Source organism: Myotis nattereri (assembly GCF_964212035.1).
Source record: "Myotis nattereri genome assembly, chromosome: 8".
In the NCBI taxonomy this organism is placed as follows: domain Eukaryota; kingdom Metazoa; phylum Chordata; class Mammalia; order Chiroptera; family Vespertilionidae; genus Myotis; species Myotis nattereri.
This window is the reverse complement of record NC_138083.1, coordinates 25,104,638-25,122,562: the sequence shown is the minus strand read 5'-3', so window position 1 is coordinate 25,122,562 and position 17,925 is coordinate 25,104,638. Positions and strand designations below refer to the sequence as shown.

Genomic DNA, 17,925 nt, shown 5'->3' with positions numbered 1-17,925 from the left:
TGATGACCTCCCCTGCAGAGAGATGCTCCCTGATTCTATCTGGAGGAGCAGAGCTTCAGGGAGCACATGCAAAGTTAGGAGCTATGCCGGGAGCCCATTTCTTTCAGTAGCAGACATGTGTGCTCACTTATCAGGGAGGATGGGGGGACTTCCAAGGACAAAGGCCAGGAGCTCAAGACATACTCCCCACCAGACTGCAGGCTGCATGCATCCCCTCCCACCAGGACACCCCCTCACTAAGACCTCACACTGGACCACGAGCCCAGGTATCTGCCCGATCCCGAACCTCCACACAATGACCCTCCAGAAAGGACACAGGCCGAAACTCGACTTACTTGTGGAGCATGTGGGACCGGTCCAGCCCGGAGAACACTCACACTCAAACCCCAGGGAGGTCTCCTTGCAGCTGCCCCTGTTGTGGCAGGGATCAGAGAGGCAGGCGTGCTCCGCTGCAAAGACCAGGATGGCAATCAGCAAGGGACGTTACCTACACCCTCTCCCCACACCTGGGCCACCAGCTCAAGGTCGTTTCAAAAACTAAAAGCAAGTGTGTGATATAAGCCTGCTGTGTCTGGGGAAGAAAGGAAGTCATCTCTCTCGCTATTTCCAGCCACATCCCTAGGCATCTTAGAGTTGGGGTCGTGGCATCACAAACAAACTGCCTCCCACGGCCCATGTGCATCACCCAAAACACGAGTGCGACCTGAAGGAAGTTTCAAAGACCCACAGGACTGCTGAGATGGCAAGTCTTCACTTTGGAGGATATGCTCATCTTTTTATGAGTCCTTAAGTGTATTTCTTAAAGCCGAGTTACAAAATCATTAAGCAAAGGGATCTCATTCTGCCTGGACCACTTACCAATCTCACAGTTGGGTCCTGAATAGCCCTCAGGGCAGGAACACTGGTACTTGTCAGGACCCGTGTTGCTACACGTTCCCCGATTGAGACATGGCTGGTGAGTCCCGCAGTAATTGAGATCTGCCAAGAAGATCCCAAAGAAGTCAGTGGCTCAGCGATGTAAAGACTGCCAACCTGCTGCGCTTCTCATCCCCTTCTTTTAAATGCCGGAAGTCATGAATAAGTCACGGGCATGTAGCGCCGAAGAGTCGATAACATTGTATTAACGTTGTAAGGGGGCAGATGGTCACCAGACTTATTGTGGGGACCATTTCACAATGGCTGCAAATCACTGTGCTGTACCCCTACTATTGCATGTCAATTATCCCTTAATAAAAAAGGGAAAAAAACCCCAAAACTGGAGCCTAAAGGCAAATTTAAGCAGATTCCTGATTCATAATTTAAAAGACACCCTACAAATAAACATAAGGAAATAATAAAGCCAAATGACCGCCATCCCACCCCCAAGACCTCATGCTCCTTCCCCAACATCCCATCCTCAGAGGCCCCTCCCCAAGGCGTACCTTTGTCGCAGAGCTGTCCGCCCCAGTTGGTCTCACAGAGGCACTGCCAGGGCTCGTTGCAGGTGCCGTGGACGCACCCCGGGTGCGGGATGCATTTGTCACAGTACAGGCCCTGCCAGCCATACTGGCACCTGGGGACAGACAGCACACCCTCCTTTAGCCTCTACAACATTCAGGGAGGTCGGTGCCATTACCAGACCAGGCTGCAGAGCGCAGGGTTTTTTCTGTTTTGTTTTTGGGGACAGGATTTTAGACTCTCAAGGTTTGTCTGGGGCTCCCTCTAAACAAACATTTTCATAGTTGGGCCAAGGTCCCCTCCCAGGCGACGCATGACAAAGGGAGGGCTGTTCGGGGAGAGAGGCCAGTGTGGGGCTGCCCTGCATGCACAAAGCCACTCTTCTCAGGCTCCCAGGAATGAGCCGAGGGTGGAATAAATCAAGCCCAGGGCTGACTATAGAGGGAAAGGAAGGACTCTCTGGTGACAACAATAGCCATGTGAAAGTCTCCGCAAACACAGCACTTTGGGCAATTTTACACAGCAGCTTGGCTCAGCCCTTTGTCTAAACAGTGAGTCACGACCCCAGCACACAAAAATGCAACAGGACACCAAGTGCGGCAGGAAACAGCCTCACGATGAGGCTTTATGGAATCAAACAAGGAGGGAAAGGGGCGCCTCTTTTGGCAAAGAGGAGGGTAGGATCCCCAAACCCGCTCCTGCAGGGAGGATGAGGGAAGCAACAGCTCTCCGAACCAATTCCATAGATAATTTATGACCCACGACTATGGCTGCTTATGCTAATTTATGTTATAGTTATTTCTCACTTTGCCAAAAAAAAAAAAAAAAAAAAAGAAAAAAAAAAGGTCAATTCAGTTTATCTACTATTGGGGAAGGGAGTTGAGTTACCTTTCTAAGCGCCTCATTAATCGGACTCTTTCGAGGCCAAATGGTGCCTTTGATCCCCAAACAAAAACACAAACATAAACCTTCACCTGGGATGGGAGAGAGGGCAGGGTCTCAACCACTCCCCCCTCAAGTTTCAAGCCTTCTGAAACTTTAACTGCCTTCTCAAAAATCAAGCTTTCAAGCAGGAGGGGGGCTGGGCAGGCCTGAGGGTGGAAGGAAGGTAGGGTGGTGAGGCAAGTGTTTCCATACCAGGACCTGGGAAACGGCATGGTTGGAACCACCACCCGTGCTGAGCTGCTCAGCTGTAACTGTGGAGAACAGGCACCCCCAGAGGAAAGGCTTTGGTTTCCAGAAAGCGGGAGGCAGGCTAGCAAATGCTTGTCATGGGAAAATTCTAGGGACCCGGCTAACAGCTAATCAACACGGCCGAGAAGACTGCCTGCTTCCCAACTTCCACCAACAAGTGGGCCACACCCCATCCAGAGAGCCACTGGAATTCGTGGTTCAATATTAATCTGACACAGGATTCTGGTTTATGTAACATTAAACATCAGTCTAGGTAACAAGTGACCATTAAAGAAGCGAGATAAATCATCCGATAGACATTTTTAAAAACTGAACATCCAAGTCAGTGGGAGGTGGAGGGGACCCATTTGATTAAAAAGTGATATTCTTAGCTTGAAAGATATTAAGAGGAAACTGACATGAAAGTAGCAATATTCTAATCACCTTCTCGTCTTCCCTTTCAAATTAAGGTTATACCTCTTCAGTTTGTCTAATAAAAGCAAGAAGAGGCAGCTGAGGACCCAACCTCACCTCCTAATTAATGAGAGCTGGATCCCCAAGCATAAAAAAAAAAAAAAAAAAAAAAAGAGAGAGAGACCACAAGAGGCCACGGATGACTTCAAAAGAAAACAAATAAAAATACTGACCCTAAAAGAGGCATCACAAAGTTATCCCAGTTTAATAGTATATGATTAAGGTTCTCATGAGAAATTGAAGTGACTTCCCTCACATGATGATTCATAATTAAGTTTGATATTATTGGCAGGCTTGCAATAAAGCACGCATATGCGCCCAGGAAAAGGACTCTAAGTCGACCTGGGAACTACAGGACCCATCAAGTTTTCTCATGTGGAAGAGAAAAAAAAAACACACACAACCACCTCTGTAATACATAATCCAAAAGACAACTTACAGGTAACTTGCCATTCCACTATTTCTGGTGCAGGGCACAACCTGAACTTCCTCAGCTAGAAGGTTCTGTTTTGATTTTCCTTCAAGGCAGGGAGAAGGAGATGGGTTGAGGGACTATGCAAATGACGTGTGGGAAAGTCGCACCTTAAGTAAATAAGGGCACTGGTGCGTGTCTGGGCAGGGAGTGGGAGGTGAGACTCCGAAAGAGAAAGGGCTAAATTCTGGAGACAAAGCCTGTTGTTCTGGCTGGGAGGGCCCTCCCCTGCGCCGCGCGTTCATTCTGATGACAGTAGCAGAAATCGCGGCTGGCCTCCCTGATACCCATCTGAGTGCAGAGCAAGCCCAGAGTGGCTAATGGCACTGCTGAGCTGACTTTCTCCAGAACACACTTAATTAGAGAGCTGAAGGAGGTGGACGCCAGCTCAACATTTGACAGCAATGCTGTCAGACCTACAGTCAGCCGCCACCTCTGGGGGTTAGTCTGCAAACCCCTCAGCTTTCCAGAAAATAATCGTATCCTTCTGAAGTGCAGGGAGAGACACTGTTCAGGTTTGTTTTTCTTTTACTTCCAGCTGCCTTCATTCCCACCTCAGCTGCCAACCTCAGAGCCCAGTGCTCCCTGCTGCCTGGATGGGGAACAGATGCAGGGGTGGGGTTCCTAAAGGCCACAGATAACTATCAAGCAGCAGTTCTCAAAATCTGAGCAGCAAAATCATGGGGCTGGCTTCTCAAAATGCAGATTCCTGGGCCAAACTCAGAGGCTGAGATTCGTGTCTGTGGGGTGGTGCCCAGGAATCTGCGTTTTGACAGTTCCCTGATTAATCTGGGGGATTCCACTCAGGAGTCCTGGAGTTTGGGGACAGTGATTCCCAAAGTAGGGTCCCACCAGCCACAGCAGCGTGCAGGAGCTTGTCAAACATGCAGAGAAGAGACTTGGGCCCACCCCCAACCTATGGACTCAGGGTCTGCCTTGGGACAGGGCCCCATGTAACATTGGCTTACACATGTTGTAAGCTTCCCTTGGCTCAAACCAGGGTAGCTCTGGGGGCAAAAGTGACAGGCCCAAAGGACCCAGGTAGTGTCACATTAAATCTGCTAATCCTTGGGAAGAGGCAGAGTAAATTGTGAGATTGTGTCAAAATGCCACAGCAGCAACAATACTTCCTGAAGGAAGCCTTTCCCAAATTGGCATAATGTGCATTTCAAAAAGTCCCCAAAACTGTAATCACGAAGCAGTGAGGCAGTCGGGGTAGGTCTCGCTTTGGCTTCTGCATTGTCTGGGACCATAAAAGAACAGACTTCAAAGGCCAGCAGCAAAGTCTACATTCATCAGGCTCAACTGACAAGATTCCAGCACAGCCATTAACCTCTCAGCACCGGCCTGTCTCCCGCCTGCAGAGGGGCCAGGAGATTGTACTAATCCCATTCTAAAGAATGCTCCATGTTCCCTATTGATGGGAAAAGTGGGGGAGGGTTGGGAGATGGAAAACCGGGCGGGGGGGTGCGGGGGGGGGGGGGACGGATACACAGGCAAAGGAACGTACCCACATCCCTCCATCTAGTCCATTAGCACGTTGAGGGAAGATTACAAAAAACATGTTATCAATTTACAGAAGAATTAGTCCATGAAGTCACTGAGTATGCTCCTAAGTGTTTCCTTTTTTTTTTTTTTTTCTATGAGGAGTGTGCGCATTCCACCGGACAGCTGGTATAATTTAATAAGCTTCGGATGTGCCTATTTGAATTGTAAGCTTTCCTGTTCTCCAAAGAAACATATTCACAGTCAAGTCAGTCCCCCTGCTTGCATCACAAAAATAATTATTAGAGTAACAAAAAAATCAACAACAGAAAAACAGTGTAGTTGTTTACCTGCAGTCACCTGGGAGTTTGCAAGACCCGTGCTTGGGACTACAGCCCTGTCGGCAAATCGCTGTAAGAAACACAGAAGGCTGCATCAGTACCCTGCCCGCTTCTGGACCGCCACAGCCATGAGAATGGCCTAGTTAAGCCTACAAAATCCATGACTTTAAGAGAACGCATATCAAGTCCATTGTAAAGAGAGGAAGATGGGAGGTGCCCAAATAACAAATCCAGCTTTAAACTTCAAGGCCACGCTAGCAGATCCTCAAAACATGATACTGTTTGGGGACAAAAATGCAGGCAAGCTGATGGGGGAAGGGGACCTTTATCCAGTCTCTCTGAACAATAGTTATCCTGCTCCCTTGTCAATTCCCACCCTTGACAAAAGAAAAAAGGGAGGTGTAATCCTTCCTCGTCTCACCCACTCTGTCCCATCAGGGCAGAGTTCAGATGAGACCCAGCTTCCTTAATGCTCCCCGAAAATGCCCGGTGTCTCAAAAATCCTGTGGGATTAACAAAGCGAACCAGGCTGCCTTCATTTGGCCCATTCAGCACCAGATCAGTTGATACTTTTGTAAAGTATCCTCACAAAGCAATTCTGCTGCCTTTATTTAAAAAAAAAAAAAATTGACATAAAAAATACCAAACAGATAAACCTGCTATTGGTTTTTTAGAACACCAACTACTTAAAACATATTTATCAATTCTCTCTTTCATTTGAGTCCCAGAAATGCCATCCTTTTAAAACTCTTGTCCTGTTATTGAAGAAAACAAAACGGCCACAGAGACCTGCAAATGCCTCTCTCTGCCCTGCCCCTCAACCACAGCTCAAATATTTGTTTTTAATTTGAGTATATCTTAAAAAGATTTATCAAATTTATGCGGAATGAGCGAGCACATTAATGTCCGTGAGGGCCTATTGTGGTTAACTGGAATTACCCACCAGTTTGCTATGCCTTAGGATTTTTAATGGTATAAGGACCACAGAGAATTCTGTGGATGTCTGTGCATGTGATAACTCACTGGTTCTAGGAGGGGCTGGGACAGTAGGTAGCACAGCTGCAAAGCTTATGCAGGCAGACCTCGTTTTATGTGCTTCCCTTTACTGTGCTTCACAGATGTGGGGTTTCTTTTTTATTTTATTTTTTTACAAATTGAAGGCAAGATCCTCCACCAGCAAAAAGATTAAGACCGGGATTATTGCAACACTCATTTTATTGTGGTGGTCCAGGACCGAACCGTGGTATCTCCGAGATGTGCCTGTGCTATCGAGGATGGCTTCAGTTATACCCAAGTATGAAAACTCCGGCTCACCACTCGCTCCTCTCTCAATGCCACAGCCCTAAGAGATGCCCAGTGAAAGTTTGCTATAAGGCCACCCCGAGCTCAGGGGCTGTCATTTCCTACAGGATCATCTGCTCAGACATTGACTGGGTTAACCCAGTCCCACCTTGGTATCTGTTTCGGGTCAGGTTCCTTGAAAGCAGAGCCTGAGGAGGGGTCTCGGGTACAGGGGAGAGCGGGGAGGGCAACAGATGGGGTGGTGGTAGGAGCTGAGCAAGGACATGGTCTCAGCTGGAGTCTGGCTTCAGCCTGATCCCAGGAGAATTGTAGCAGATTTAGGCAGAGGGGACATGTCACTGATTTAGACGGAGCTGCAGGGATGGGACATGGAGTGGCCCCTGCTTGGCCACGACAATGCTCAGAGGAGGAAAAGCTGTGAGCTGTGAGCAGCCAATCCTAAAAGCAGCTGGTGGGTAGGGCACAGAAAAAAAACCAAAATCTCACCCCACCTAAGATAGCCACCTGACCACAGGTGGGGTGAGAACTTGCCACCAAAAGCGACAGCCACCCAGAGCTGGTTAACCCAGCCGGCATACCCCACATACCTCTGTTACATTCGGGGCCCATCCAGCCTTCCATGCAAGTTTTGTTGCCATTCTGGTCACAAGCATAATGCCCAAAGAAGTCATCTCGGGGTCGGCAGAACTTATTGCAGCCGAAGCCATAGTAATAGTCATCGCAGGTGACGCGGATCTGATACTCAAAGTGGGCCACCCCCGTGTTCTGCTTTAGGGTCTGCCACTGCCGGCTGGGGTTGATCATGCCCGAGTGAGAAGCCTTTTCAATGATGCTGTCCGGTTCTACAGGCAAAGGGAAAAGGTCAATTGCGTTAACGTTCACATCAGAGCCTTCTTCCCTGACCATTTTGGCTATTTGTAACAATAAGTGCACAGGGTACAAAATCCAAGCAGTACAAAGAGGGCAGAAAATGAAAACCCCCATCCCCAGTGGCAACTGCTGATGCCATTTATTGACCTTTTTAATGAGTGTGTAGTATTTCACTGTCTGGAAATACAAATAAATTATTTAGTTCTGACATATGTGCAATAAGGTTGTTTTGGCCTTTGGCTATTAATCAAAGCCACATTGAACACTCGAACATATCTGCCACGTGTGTGGTTCGATCAGTAAGAAAAGAACCTAGAAACGGAAGTGCTGACTCAGAGGATGTGCACAATCCCAGACAACCACAAACTACCGCCAATGAAGTCCTGTCAGTCTGTCCTCCCACCCGCACAGGAAACTGTTTCCCAACATTATTATCAAACTTTCTGATCACTGCCTGATAGGTAAAGAAGCATCTCATTGTAATTAGCATTTAATTAAGTGAAGGTGAGCGCCCTTTCACGGGTTTACAAAATCATTTGCATCTCTTCCTGTGAGCTGTCACCTGTTTCTCTTCTTTACCAAGTCTTCTAGGGCATGGCTGGTCACGCTGATTTGCACAAGCTCTTTACACATTATAGGAAGTAGCCCACTATGGAATGCTGCTCTTAAAGAAATTTCATTATTCCAGGTCAAGGTTAGCGATCTCTCTTCTGGTTTTAGAGGTTTGTGTCTTGCTTTAGAGAGAATCTACTTCCAAACTCTTCATTGGAAGCCAACGAGTAGAGTTATGTTTTTTAAAAATGATGACCATTACCACCTTTTCAGCTGGCATTTAAACAGCAAGACTACGAACCTGATGTACTGCACCTTGCACCGTTGCCCAGAGGACAGATGAAAAAGGAATTCACCCCGGTTAAGAGGCACATTGACAGGGTTTTGGAGCCAAGTCATGCTCGCTGAAGAGTGCCCATTGAGGAAAAATGCTGTGCCCATTGAGGAAAAACACTGGAGCTGAAGCAGCTCGCAGGAGGAACAGAAGTGGCTCTTGCCTCAAGGCCACTGATAATCTAGTTTGAGAGAGACAGGTACTGAAGCAGCTCCGTATGCACCAGGTGCCAGGAGTTCAGGGGAGGGATGTGAGGAGGAAGCAAGGCGCTAAGTCAGCACCGCAGCCTGGTCTTGTGTTTGTTTTCTTAAACCTGCCAGCACCAACCCTTCACCACCTTGTCAAATTCAAGGCCACCTTGGAGAGACTGTGTTAGGACCTACTTGCAATGTCTTTGTGATTCTTACCCACCCACACCCGTTTTCCTAGGCCCAGGGCCTGTGCGCACTGAGGAGGCTATGCAAGCCCTGCAGGTGACCAGGAGTGAAGGAACGCCTGAGTGGCTCCATCCACACTCCACTTCCAACATCGCCCTATGCACCCTCTGGGTTTCTTTACCTGTCGTGTGGGCAAGACAAGCCTTGAACAAGCCCACATACCTGCAGACTTCCACCTCAGCGTGCACAGAACCACTTGCAGAAAACACTTTACTAACTTCAGTTTTGCAAATAAACACAGGCCGAAGAATGACAAAAATGTCCTCCATTAACTGTGTGTTTGTTCTGCTGGTTCAATTAAAAAGTGTAGTGAGCTATTACCATGTGATTATGAGCTCTTACTAAATGAATTATTTAAACACGCTCGCCATGGCTCAGAGGCCTCCAGGTTCTCTCAGGCAGGTATCAACAACAAACAGTCCCGACAAGAGTCCAAGCCAATCCTAAAGGCACAGGCTGACATGTCATTCTCAACAGCTTAGCGTGCTTTCCACAGATTTCCAGGAAGAAATACGGTGAAGGTGTTATTTCCGAATCCTTAGTGGGTCTACCAGATCTGCATAACTACACACCTGTGTGACACATTTTTCCTAACAGCGAAGAGGCAGAGAGTGTGTGACATGCTTTCTGGTATCTGGGTTACAGAGAGCAAGTTTGCTGCTGGCTTCTTCTAAGCTGCCTGAATCACACTTCCTATCAGCTTGGCACATTAAACATGTATCTGGGGTAGATCACGGGGTAGTCCAGCTTCGTGACTGTAAAGGGTATTAACAAGCCTTCCTGCAATCTTCAACTGCGTGGAGGGGGAGCGCGAAGCGCCCACAACAGCCTTGCAGGCCAAGGAGGAGGTAATGGGAGGCGAGTCTGAGCATAACCCTAAGACCTTGCCAACCTACCAACCCAGACGGGGCAGCAAGCCCTGGTCTTGAGTATGCCTGCTTGTAGTTACATATCTAGTGAACAGCGCAATAAACTGAAGCCATTTGCTCTGGGACAGAAAGGTAAATGTTACCCCTTGTACATTGCAGTCCCGAAAGGCAACAGAAATGACCCTGGAGGACTGGTGGCAGGAGAGCCAGCCTTAGACAACACGTTCCAACACATGACACACCTGGGCTTCGTTTGGACCATGCCCTGCTCGTGAGGGCTCATCGCAGAGCTGCTGTGCGAAGGGATTTTGTTCCCCCACTCAGGGTTGTGTCTCTAATCTGTAGCCTGGAGGTCTGCATCTTGATTGGGCCCCCCCCCCCACCACCCCCAAAGGAGCCACCTCTGTTTAGGTTGCTACACACGCTCAGCATCTTCCCTCACGGAGGACAGTCCCTTGGGAGGGACAGAGGATGAAGAGAATGAAAAGCAAAACATTCCAGGCAGAGCAACAAGCATATGCAAAGGCACCGGGCACGAGAATGTGAAGACAAAGGTGACTGGTGGGGTATGACTGGAATAAGAACGCAATGGATGACCACGTGGCAGGGAGACAAGGCTGGGCTATAAGGCCTGTGGGCCCACAGAGACCTGTCTTAAGAACAGTAAGAAGCTCTCAGTAAAGGTGACAAAGCTCTGGAAATACCAAGATAGCAGGAGAACGGAAAAAGCATGGGAGGCCGACCAGAGCAGATGTGGGTGGACTGATTCAGCCGCTCCCGTTAAGAGTTCAGGTGTGAGCAGATGGCGACTTGGACCAGGGCAGTAGCAGGGGAGATGGTGGGAGGCGGCAGGATTCTGGGGAGGCTTTGGACACAAGATTTCCAGAACGTGGAGGTGGATTAGATATAGATGCTGAGAGAGGGATATATACAGTTCGCCCCTCCAGACTTCTGGCTCACAGTACTGGGTGTTCAAATGCTGACCAGTCAGCCATAAAGGGCTCGAGGCAGGATCTGCTTTTGGAGAGGGAAGATATCAAATTTGGCTCTGAATGTGAATTCAATTAACTTGAAAACATCAAGAGGGCTGAAGAAGCAAGCAGACAACGCACTCCCAGCAAACCCCACCTTCCTCATCGGGGTTCACAAAGTGAGCCTCAATGACCTGCAGTCAGGGGGGCTTTGTGGCTCCCCCTCTTCAAGGGTACAGGTCACAAGCCCTCGATCCCTACCCCAGGTCCTCCTGGTGCCCTTCCAGTGATCTGGCTCTACCCCCAGCAACAGATGAAACATGCCATGCCCCCGAGCTCCAAAATGGGGCGACCCCAAAATGCACATAACCATGGACAGCTCTGTATGCGCACCAGCTTCCCAGGAAACAGCTACCTGACCTGTGGGGCCAGGGAAGGCCCAGGAAGTCCCTAGCTGGCCCACCAGTTTCTGAAGAAGCCATTTCTCCCTTCCCCACCCTCTTCTCCCCAATGCTTAGTTACCAGTGTAAGCAGGTCACAGTGACATAACGTTCACACAATCCCAACGTCTGTGGCAAGGGAGGGAGGAGAGAACAAACAGGTGTCCAGCATCCTGACTGGCATCAGCCACAACCAAGGCTGGTCACACACCCAGACCCCGCAGTGGGCCAGGGGTGTCCCTCAGGGAGGAAGTCCACAGGGCCAAGGCAAGGAGTGAGCCAAACAGCCTGAAGCCTCTGGCACTCTTAGGCTCGGCGAGGACTGGGTGGCCTCGGGCGAACCAAAGAGCCAGACAGCCCAGAAGCAGCCCATCTGACCTATACCAAGCCCTCACCAGGCCCTCTCTGGGCATCCACCATTCTCAGAATCAGTTTGTTTTTTTTTAAAAAAAAGGCCAGGTGAGAAAAGGGGGGTGGGGGAAATGTCATTAGAAGCAACAACACAAAGAAAGGGTCAGTGAGGCAGAGCAACAAAAGGGATGAGGCATTCAGAGAACCGACGGCAAAGACAAATGTTGGCTCAACCTCTCCTCCTGCGCAGACTGAGATTTCTGCGTGAATCAGGTTTTCCGATGACGGCCACCCTGATCCTGCTGACAAAAAGGGAACTCGAAGTTTCGGCGAGGGAGGGAAACCATTTTTAAGTTCCCCTAAAGAGCAAAGACTACGTTATAAGCCAGGCTGCTGTGATTTCCATAGGTGCCCTTCACAGCTTCCCCACCGAAACCCACCCCTCGCTCCTCTGAAATGCAGCCTGCACTCAAGAGTCATCTTTCTCAAGGGGACAAGGCAAGTGCAATGGCTGGGAGGCTCTGGAATTCCGCTTCAATGAAAGGTTTGTGGTGCGCAGTGTGGGAAACCCGGACCGGCTGGAAGCTCACCTGCCCACCGAGTGAAATTCAAGGTCGGTCTTTAGAGACCAGCGCCACCTTTGCCGGCTTTATCTTTCCGATGAGAGATTAGACGCTCACTTAAAGTTTAAATGGACTTTTAAAAAGTCACTACTTTGATCCTTTAGCCGTCTACAAGGTTTTAAAGTTGTAAAACCATTAAGATCTCTATCCCAAAGATAATCTAGGTCCCATATTCAGGGACCGAGTTAACTGGGAATCAGGCCTGGCCACTTAATAGTCTAAGCAAGACGCCCAGGGGAAGTCATGGAAAAGACGCCACTGTGAGGCTCGACCTAGGGGGTGGGGGCAAATGTGGGGGGTGGTTGAAGTTCCCTGACACCCAGGAGACAGGTCCAGCTCAGACAGGGACTGCATGGCAAGCACCGCTCTTCCAGAAACGTGCACTTGGACAAGTTCTCCGCTGTGATACTTACGGAGAGTGTCGTTACTGGAATCCCACGCCTCCACGAGTAAAGTGTAGGACCTCTGCAAAGAGATAAATGACACTTAGTATTCAGAAAGAGGGGTCAGCTCTCAGTGACCTACTTTCCTGGCCTCCCCACATACCCCACCAAACAAAACCATAAAGCTGAAATGAAAATTCTTTTGCTATTGAACTGAGGTTACCCAACTCCCCTCCCGACTCCAGCACCCACCCCAGCCTGACTCCTTTCATCTGGCGGGGGATGGGGGGGGTCGGAGGGGGGACCCACAGTGGTCATCCTGCAGGCAGCTCCAAGCCTTCATCAGAAGATGCCACCTACCTATTGGTGAGCACTTAGCATACAGTTTTCCATAACTTTCCAGACCCTAATTCTAGTGCATGAGAAACACACACAAAGAATTTATTCTCAGCAAACCTAACCGGGTCTTTGTGCTGGGGGAGGGGGCCCATCCAGGAGGGCCGGGTATTGCTAAGGTTACACTTTGGGCCCTGGTGGGGCAGTCCCCAGGGAGGCCCCCTTTTCCTTTTCAGAACCCCTTTGAAAGCCCTGTCTGTGTGAGACCATCTCGGCTCCCACAAGTATCAGGTGACTCTAGGAAGCAGGAGGGGGTAGGTGCAGAGCCTCCCAAGACAAAGGCGGCAACCTAACTTGGGGTGCCTGGTGGGGGCAGGGGGGTGGGGCAGGCCCTGGGGAAGAAAGTACAAAAGGGAGAAATAAGCACTCATTTGAGGGTTATATTTATTGATAAACTTATCTGTCAATAAGATCTAACATTCCAGGAATAATCCGAGTTCGCTAGCGAAACGAGTTCCCTGGCCCCTGGCGTGGTGCCAGCTATTATATCGCAGGCACCTTTTCTCTTCCAGGCTTATCTCAGAATCCCACCTGCCCCCAAATCCAAGCCATCAGTAAATTCTGCCCCGTTTATTCCAATCTTCACTTTTATTCCAATCTTCGTTTGTAATTTTGGATGAGGTCAGTCTCACGAAACACCAGGGTTTAAACAAACTTTCAGCTATCTTGGCGCTGGAGAAATATAGCCACAGGGGGTAGGGACAAAAGGCGCAGGAACCCTTTTATGTGCCCCCTGCACCGTCACTGGTGGTCGTGTACCCCTACATCAGGAACAGTAGAGCATATTAATCAAACAATGCCATGTCGCCAGAAACACACGCACCAAGAAATGACACCTACGAGGTGAAGGCAAACACGGTGTGGAAAAGGGAGCTTCATTCATAACTCAAGCAAAGCTTCCTGCTCACATGGCAACCCAGCAGGCCGCCTCCGAGAATAAAAACATCTTGTGATAGATCCTGCCTTGGAATTCAGCCGAAATATGTTTCATACTCAAAGCAGAGTAGGATTCCATTTCGTTCACTGATAACTGTGGGAAAATGCTCAGAAGAGCAAGCAAAACTGGGCAAGCCAGGGCACATGCCCAGCCCTCTCCTGTGAGTGGCCATAGGTCCAAACTCATTGTCCTTGTTAATATTTTATTAGTGAAAGTTACACCTTATCTACAGCCTCTCAGTTCCCTAGCACTTCCTACAAATTACAGGACTCTCCCCTGAGCACAGCAAGAAATTTTATTTCTCTACTGATTCGAGGCGAGCCAAGTCAGAAGGAGGCCAGACGTGGGCCCGATTCCATATAATTAAGCCCTTCATTTGCTGGTCACGTTGAGACCCACGTTCTTCGCTTCCACATATTGTTGTAATTAATCCCCTGATTAGATGCATCGATACCCAGAGTTCTGACAGACTTGCCGAGCACTAAACACATAATACCCGCAAACCCCGTGGAAAGGGAGGGCGTCCCGGGACTGAGCTGGTGTGACTGCATTAACTCGGCTTCATGCTCAAGGGAGAAGGCATCCTTTGGTCTTGCACAAGAACTTGGAAAACCAAGCTGTCTACCCGGCTCATCCCTGCCAGAACTGGAAAGACTTCAGAAGCTGCTGACCAGCACTGTCCCACCGGGAGGGAAGAGCGTGGCAGAGTTCTAGACGCTGCGTGTCATGATTTCCCATCACGGCCTCTGGCTCGGAGGTGGATATGGGGCGAGGGCTGGAGACTGTGGTGCTGGCCACAAAGCCTTGCCAGAAAAACAAACTAAAAAGCCTTGGACCTTCTCTTCCCTTGTTTCAGAGAAGGGATTGTGGTTCTAGAATTCACCTCCTGAGCCAGGAGGATTCCTCCTGCCCAGCCTTCAGAGAAAAGGGCTCCCTTTCCAGGCCCCTATTAGGAGGCACTTTTACCACCCACTCCATCCCCACACTGTAGATCGACAATCAAGATAATTTGACAATGATTATTAGTTGCGAGGGAACTTTAATTTTTCCCAGGCCCACGCCTGACCTCTGTCTATCCCAGAATATACGTGGACTCCGAGGTCCAGACCACACGCACCTCATGCCATCAAGGTAGGGTACCAGGCTGAAATCAACAATCCATTGGGATCGCGTCACACCCAATTAGCCACTGCGAATCTGACCCCAAGCAGAGGCACCAGGCCTTCCCAAGGGCTTGCAAGGGAGTCCCAAGCAAGATAACCAAGTTCATACCACAAAACCCACACAAGAAAAAAGAAACAGCAAATACCTGAATTTTAGTTGGTTTCATGCTATAAAACTAAGACTCTTATTATGGAGAGTCACCTGGCTTTCATCTCCCCAGTCTCCCCACCCATTAAGTTTGACCAGAAAAAAATGGCCTGAGGGCAAAGCCTCAGGAAGGATGGGCTGCTAACAGACCTTCAGTCTGGGTTGGCAGAGTGAATCACTTCCGCCCCTTCCCAACTCCAGGCCCATGGAAACTGGCAACACAGCAGCTGGTTCTCAGGTTCTCATTCTCAGGCAGCAGGAAGGAGGAATGGTCGGCTTTCAGAGTGACCTCTGGGGAGGACTTCTATGGAATTTTACCTAGGAGATTCCTGACAGCCAAGCTCCAAGGCAATCCAGGGCCACCCGGTGCCCTCCAAGCACCTCCCTGCCCTCGGCACTGAGGCTGTGGGAGGGCTGTGTGCTGTGCCCATCACACTCCTCGGTGGTTACCTTGGCACCAGGCAGAGTGGTAAGCACTTAATTGCCACATTAAGAAGGGGGATGTAAGAAACAAAGGTAATTGTGTTGGCAGCTGGGAGCTTCCTTTTCCTGGCAACAGTGGCAGCCAAACCAAGCCCTGAGAAGCGGCTGCCTCCACTCCTGCCAAGCTGACGGACACAAACAAACCGCCATCCAAACGGCACGCGTGCAGCGTCCAAAACCCCAGGCCACCGCGACAGGCGGCCCGAGGAACTCACACCCTGGGAATGCCCCAAGTGCTCACGGGCCATTGTACAGAGGTACTCGCCCTGGGATTGTCTGGGGCCGTGTACTCTCTGCTGACTCAACTGTCGCTTCCTGTTGCCGGCCCTGTATTAGCATTATTTTTGGAGACGCCACATTATTCTCTATAATCCTCATTTCAGTCCCTTTGGCCACACTATTATCCTGCCTGTGTCTGGGTGGCCAGAGTATAAAATATTCCAGTCACACACATCAAGTAAAGGTGCCAGAGATTCCATGTGTGGGCACACACACTCACACAAACAATTCACGTATCGCAGGGTTTGGGCCAGGTGAGGCATGGAGAAAGGACAACTACCCCAGAGCATCCAATCTAAGAAGACTGTAGTCATAGAGAGCCATTCAGCCTGCAGGGCTTGACATTTCAATAGAGTCCGATCTGGTTACAAAGGGTGATTTTCTCATGAAAGCCCACCTCAAAGACCCACCAAGCGGCCCCAGAGCTCAATCCAGATTTGAGACTCAATGAGATGCCCCCACCCCTTTCCCATCATTACCCTTACCTGTTTGAAAAGCATCCCACTGATAATTAAATGCACCAGTTACAAAAGGGTGGCGAGGTTAATAGATAGAATGCCGAGAAGCCAGCCAAGCACAACCGCTGGTTCACACCGAGCAAGCCTGAACAAGAAGCCTTTCTACTTATTTACCAAAAGTGCATAAAAACTGGGCTGAGCTGGTAGAGGGCTCTGAATGTTTGACTATTTACATATCACTTTTAACCACTGGGAACCATGTTGCAGAATTTCTTCCCGGCACATGCACTGCACTGGTGACTGACACCATAAAAACAAGGGCCTCAGGGCAGTCCACGCAGTGATCAGAAACCAGCAAGGAAGTCACAACAGGGCCACTTGGCCCCAAAAGCCAAGGTAAACGCGGTACATTCCCGAACCCAGAACCCTACCCCACCTCCACTACCATTCTAGGAAACACAAGAATCATCACTTCCCATGCATCCTAATACATCTCCCTAAAGTTGAAAAAAGCTTAACTTTAAAATGTAGTTAAAAGCTGTCACTTTTCTCAGCAGCTTAGAACCTAACCTAGGGGTTGGGGGTGGAGGGGAGCAGGGGTAGGAACATGCCTCTGAAATTCACCAAGGGGGAATTCTCAGAAATATTTGCCGTTGTGGATTACCATGCTAATTGTAGGCACATCCAAAGAGCATGCATTCTTACTCTGCAGCCAATCTGGAAAGCCTGACATTGGAACCAAGTTCCGCTCTTCTACAATGGGCCTGTGGCTGCTGTGAATCCAATCAACGCCTCTGTTTGCATTCCCCTTCCCAGATCAGGGCTCTGAAGACTCTTTGTTGCCTTGGCTTCATTTTCTGTGTGCATAACACCTTTCCTCCACGTTACACCTTCCACTTGCCTTCTAGCCAAAGGGTCTCCTTTACCACTCTTAGCTGCAAAGATTCTAGGCAGCATTCAGTTCGCTGGTTTTCTAGGAGGCCACACACCACCTCTTAAGTAGTTGCTGCTTCTCCTCCTTACCCATACTACTCCCCCAAAGTCCTTTTGCCAAAAGCTTCACCGATCTCTAAAAATGTCTGAAGTCCCTGTAGAATTATGGGTGGGGAGTTGGTGGGTTGTAAACTCATGTAAGTACTGGAGGTTTGAATAAGTTGCTAAGAAACAAGACAACAAGGAGGAAGAAAACACAGAGAAGGTTACACCTGGAAGAGAAGGGATGTTAGAGGCCAAGTGCCTTGAATATAAGGATTCCTTCCATTTGGGAGCAGCCATGCTGCAGACACTTGGTACAAAGTGAGCACAACCCTACTACATTCCTAAGCCCAGTTTTGCAATGCAGTCATTTCATCACTTTCCTCAGGTAAGTGTCTTAGGGCAAAGGGTGTTTCTCCAAGTGCACAAAGTCCCTTGCTCTGAGCATGTACACACATGTGCACTGTTTGTATGCATGCGGACCCCATGGGTTGCACATACTGGCTGCAGAAATGAGCTGGCTCAAATGAAGACCCCTTCCCGCTGCCCTCCACATGTCCACACCACATCTG

General features: G+C 49.3%; 1 protein-coding gene across 1 annotated transcript in view; it reads right to left on the bottom strand.

Annotated features, from left to right (window-relative positions):
• The window catches only part of JAG1 (jagged canonical Notch ligand 1), a gene marked incomplete at both ends in the record, with an annotated part of 33,263 nt that overhangs the window by 11,264 nt on the left and 4,074 nt on the right, over positions 1-17,925 (bottom strand). The window contains 6 exons of the mRNA XM_081097951.1: positions 336-449; positions 859-978; positions 1,422-1,552; positions 5,392-5,452; positions 7,272-7,526; positions 12,545-12,596. Coding sequence (XP_080954077.1) covers positions 336-449; positions 859-978; positions 1,422-1,552; positions 5,392-5,452; positions 7,272-7,526; positions 12,545-12,596 — 733 coding nt within the window. The remainder of the gene's footprint in view (positions 1-335; positions 450-858; positions 979-1,421; positions 1,553-5,391; positions 5,453-7,271; positions 7,527-12,544; positions 12,597-17,925) is intronic.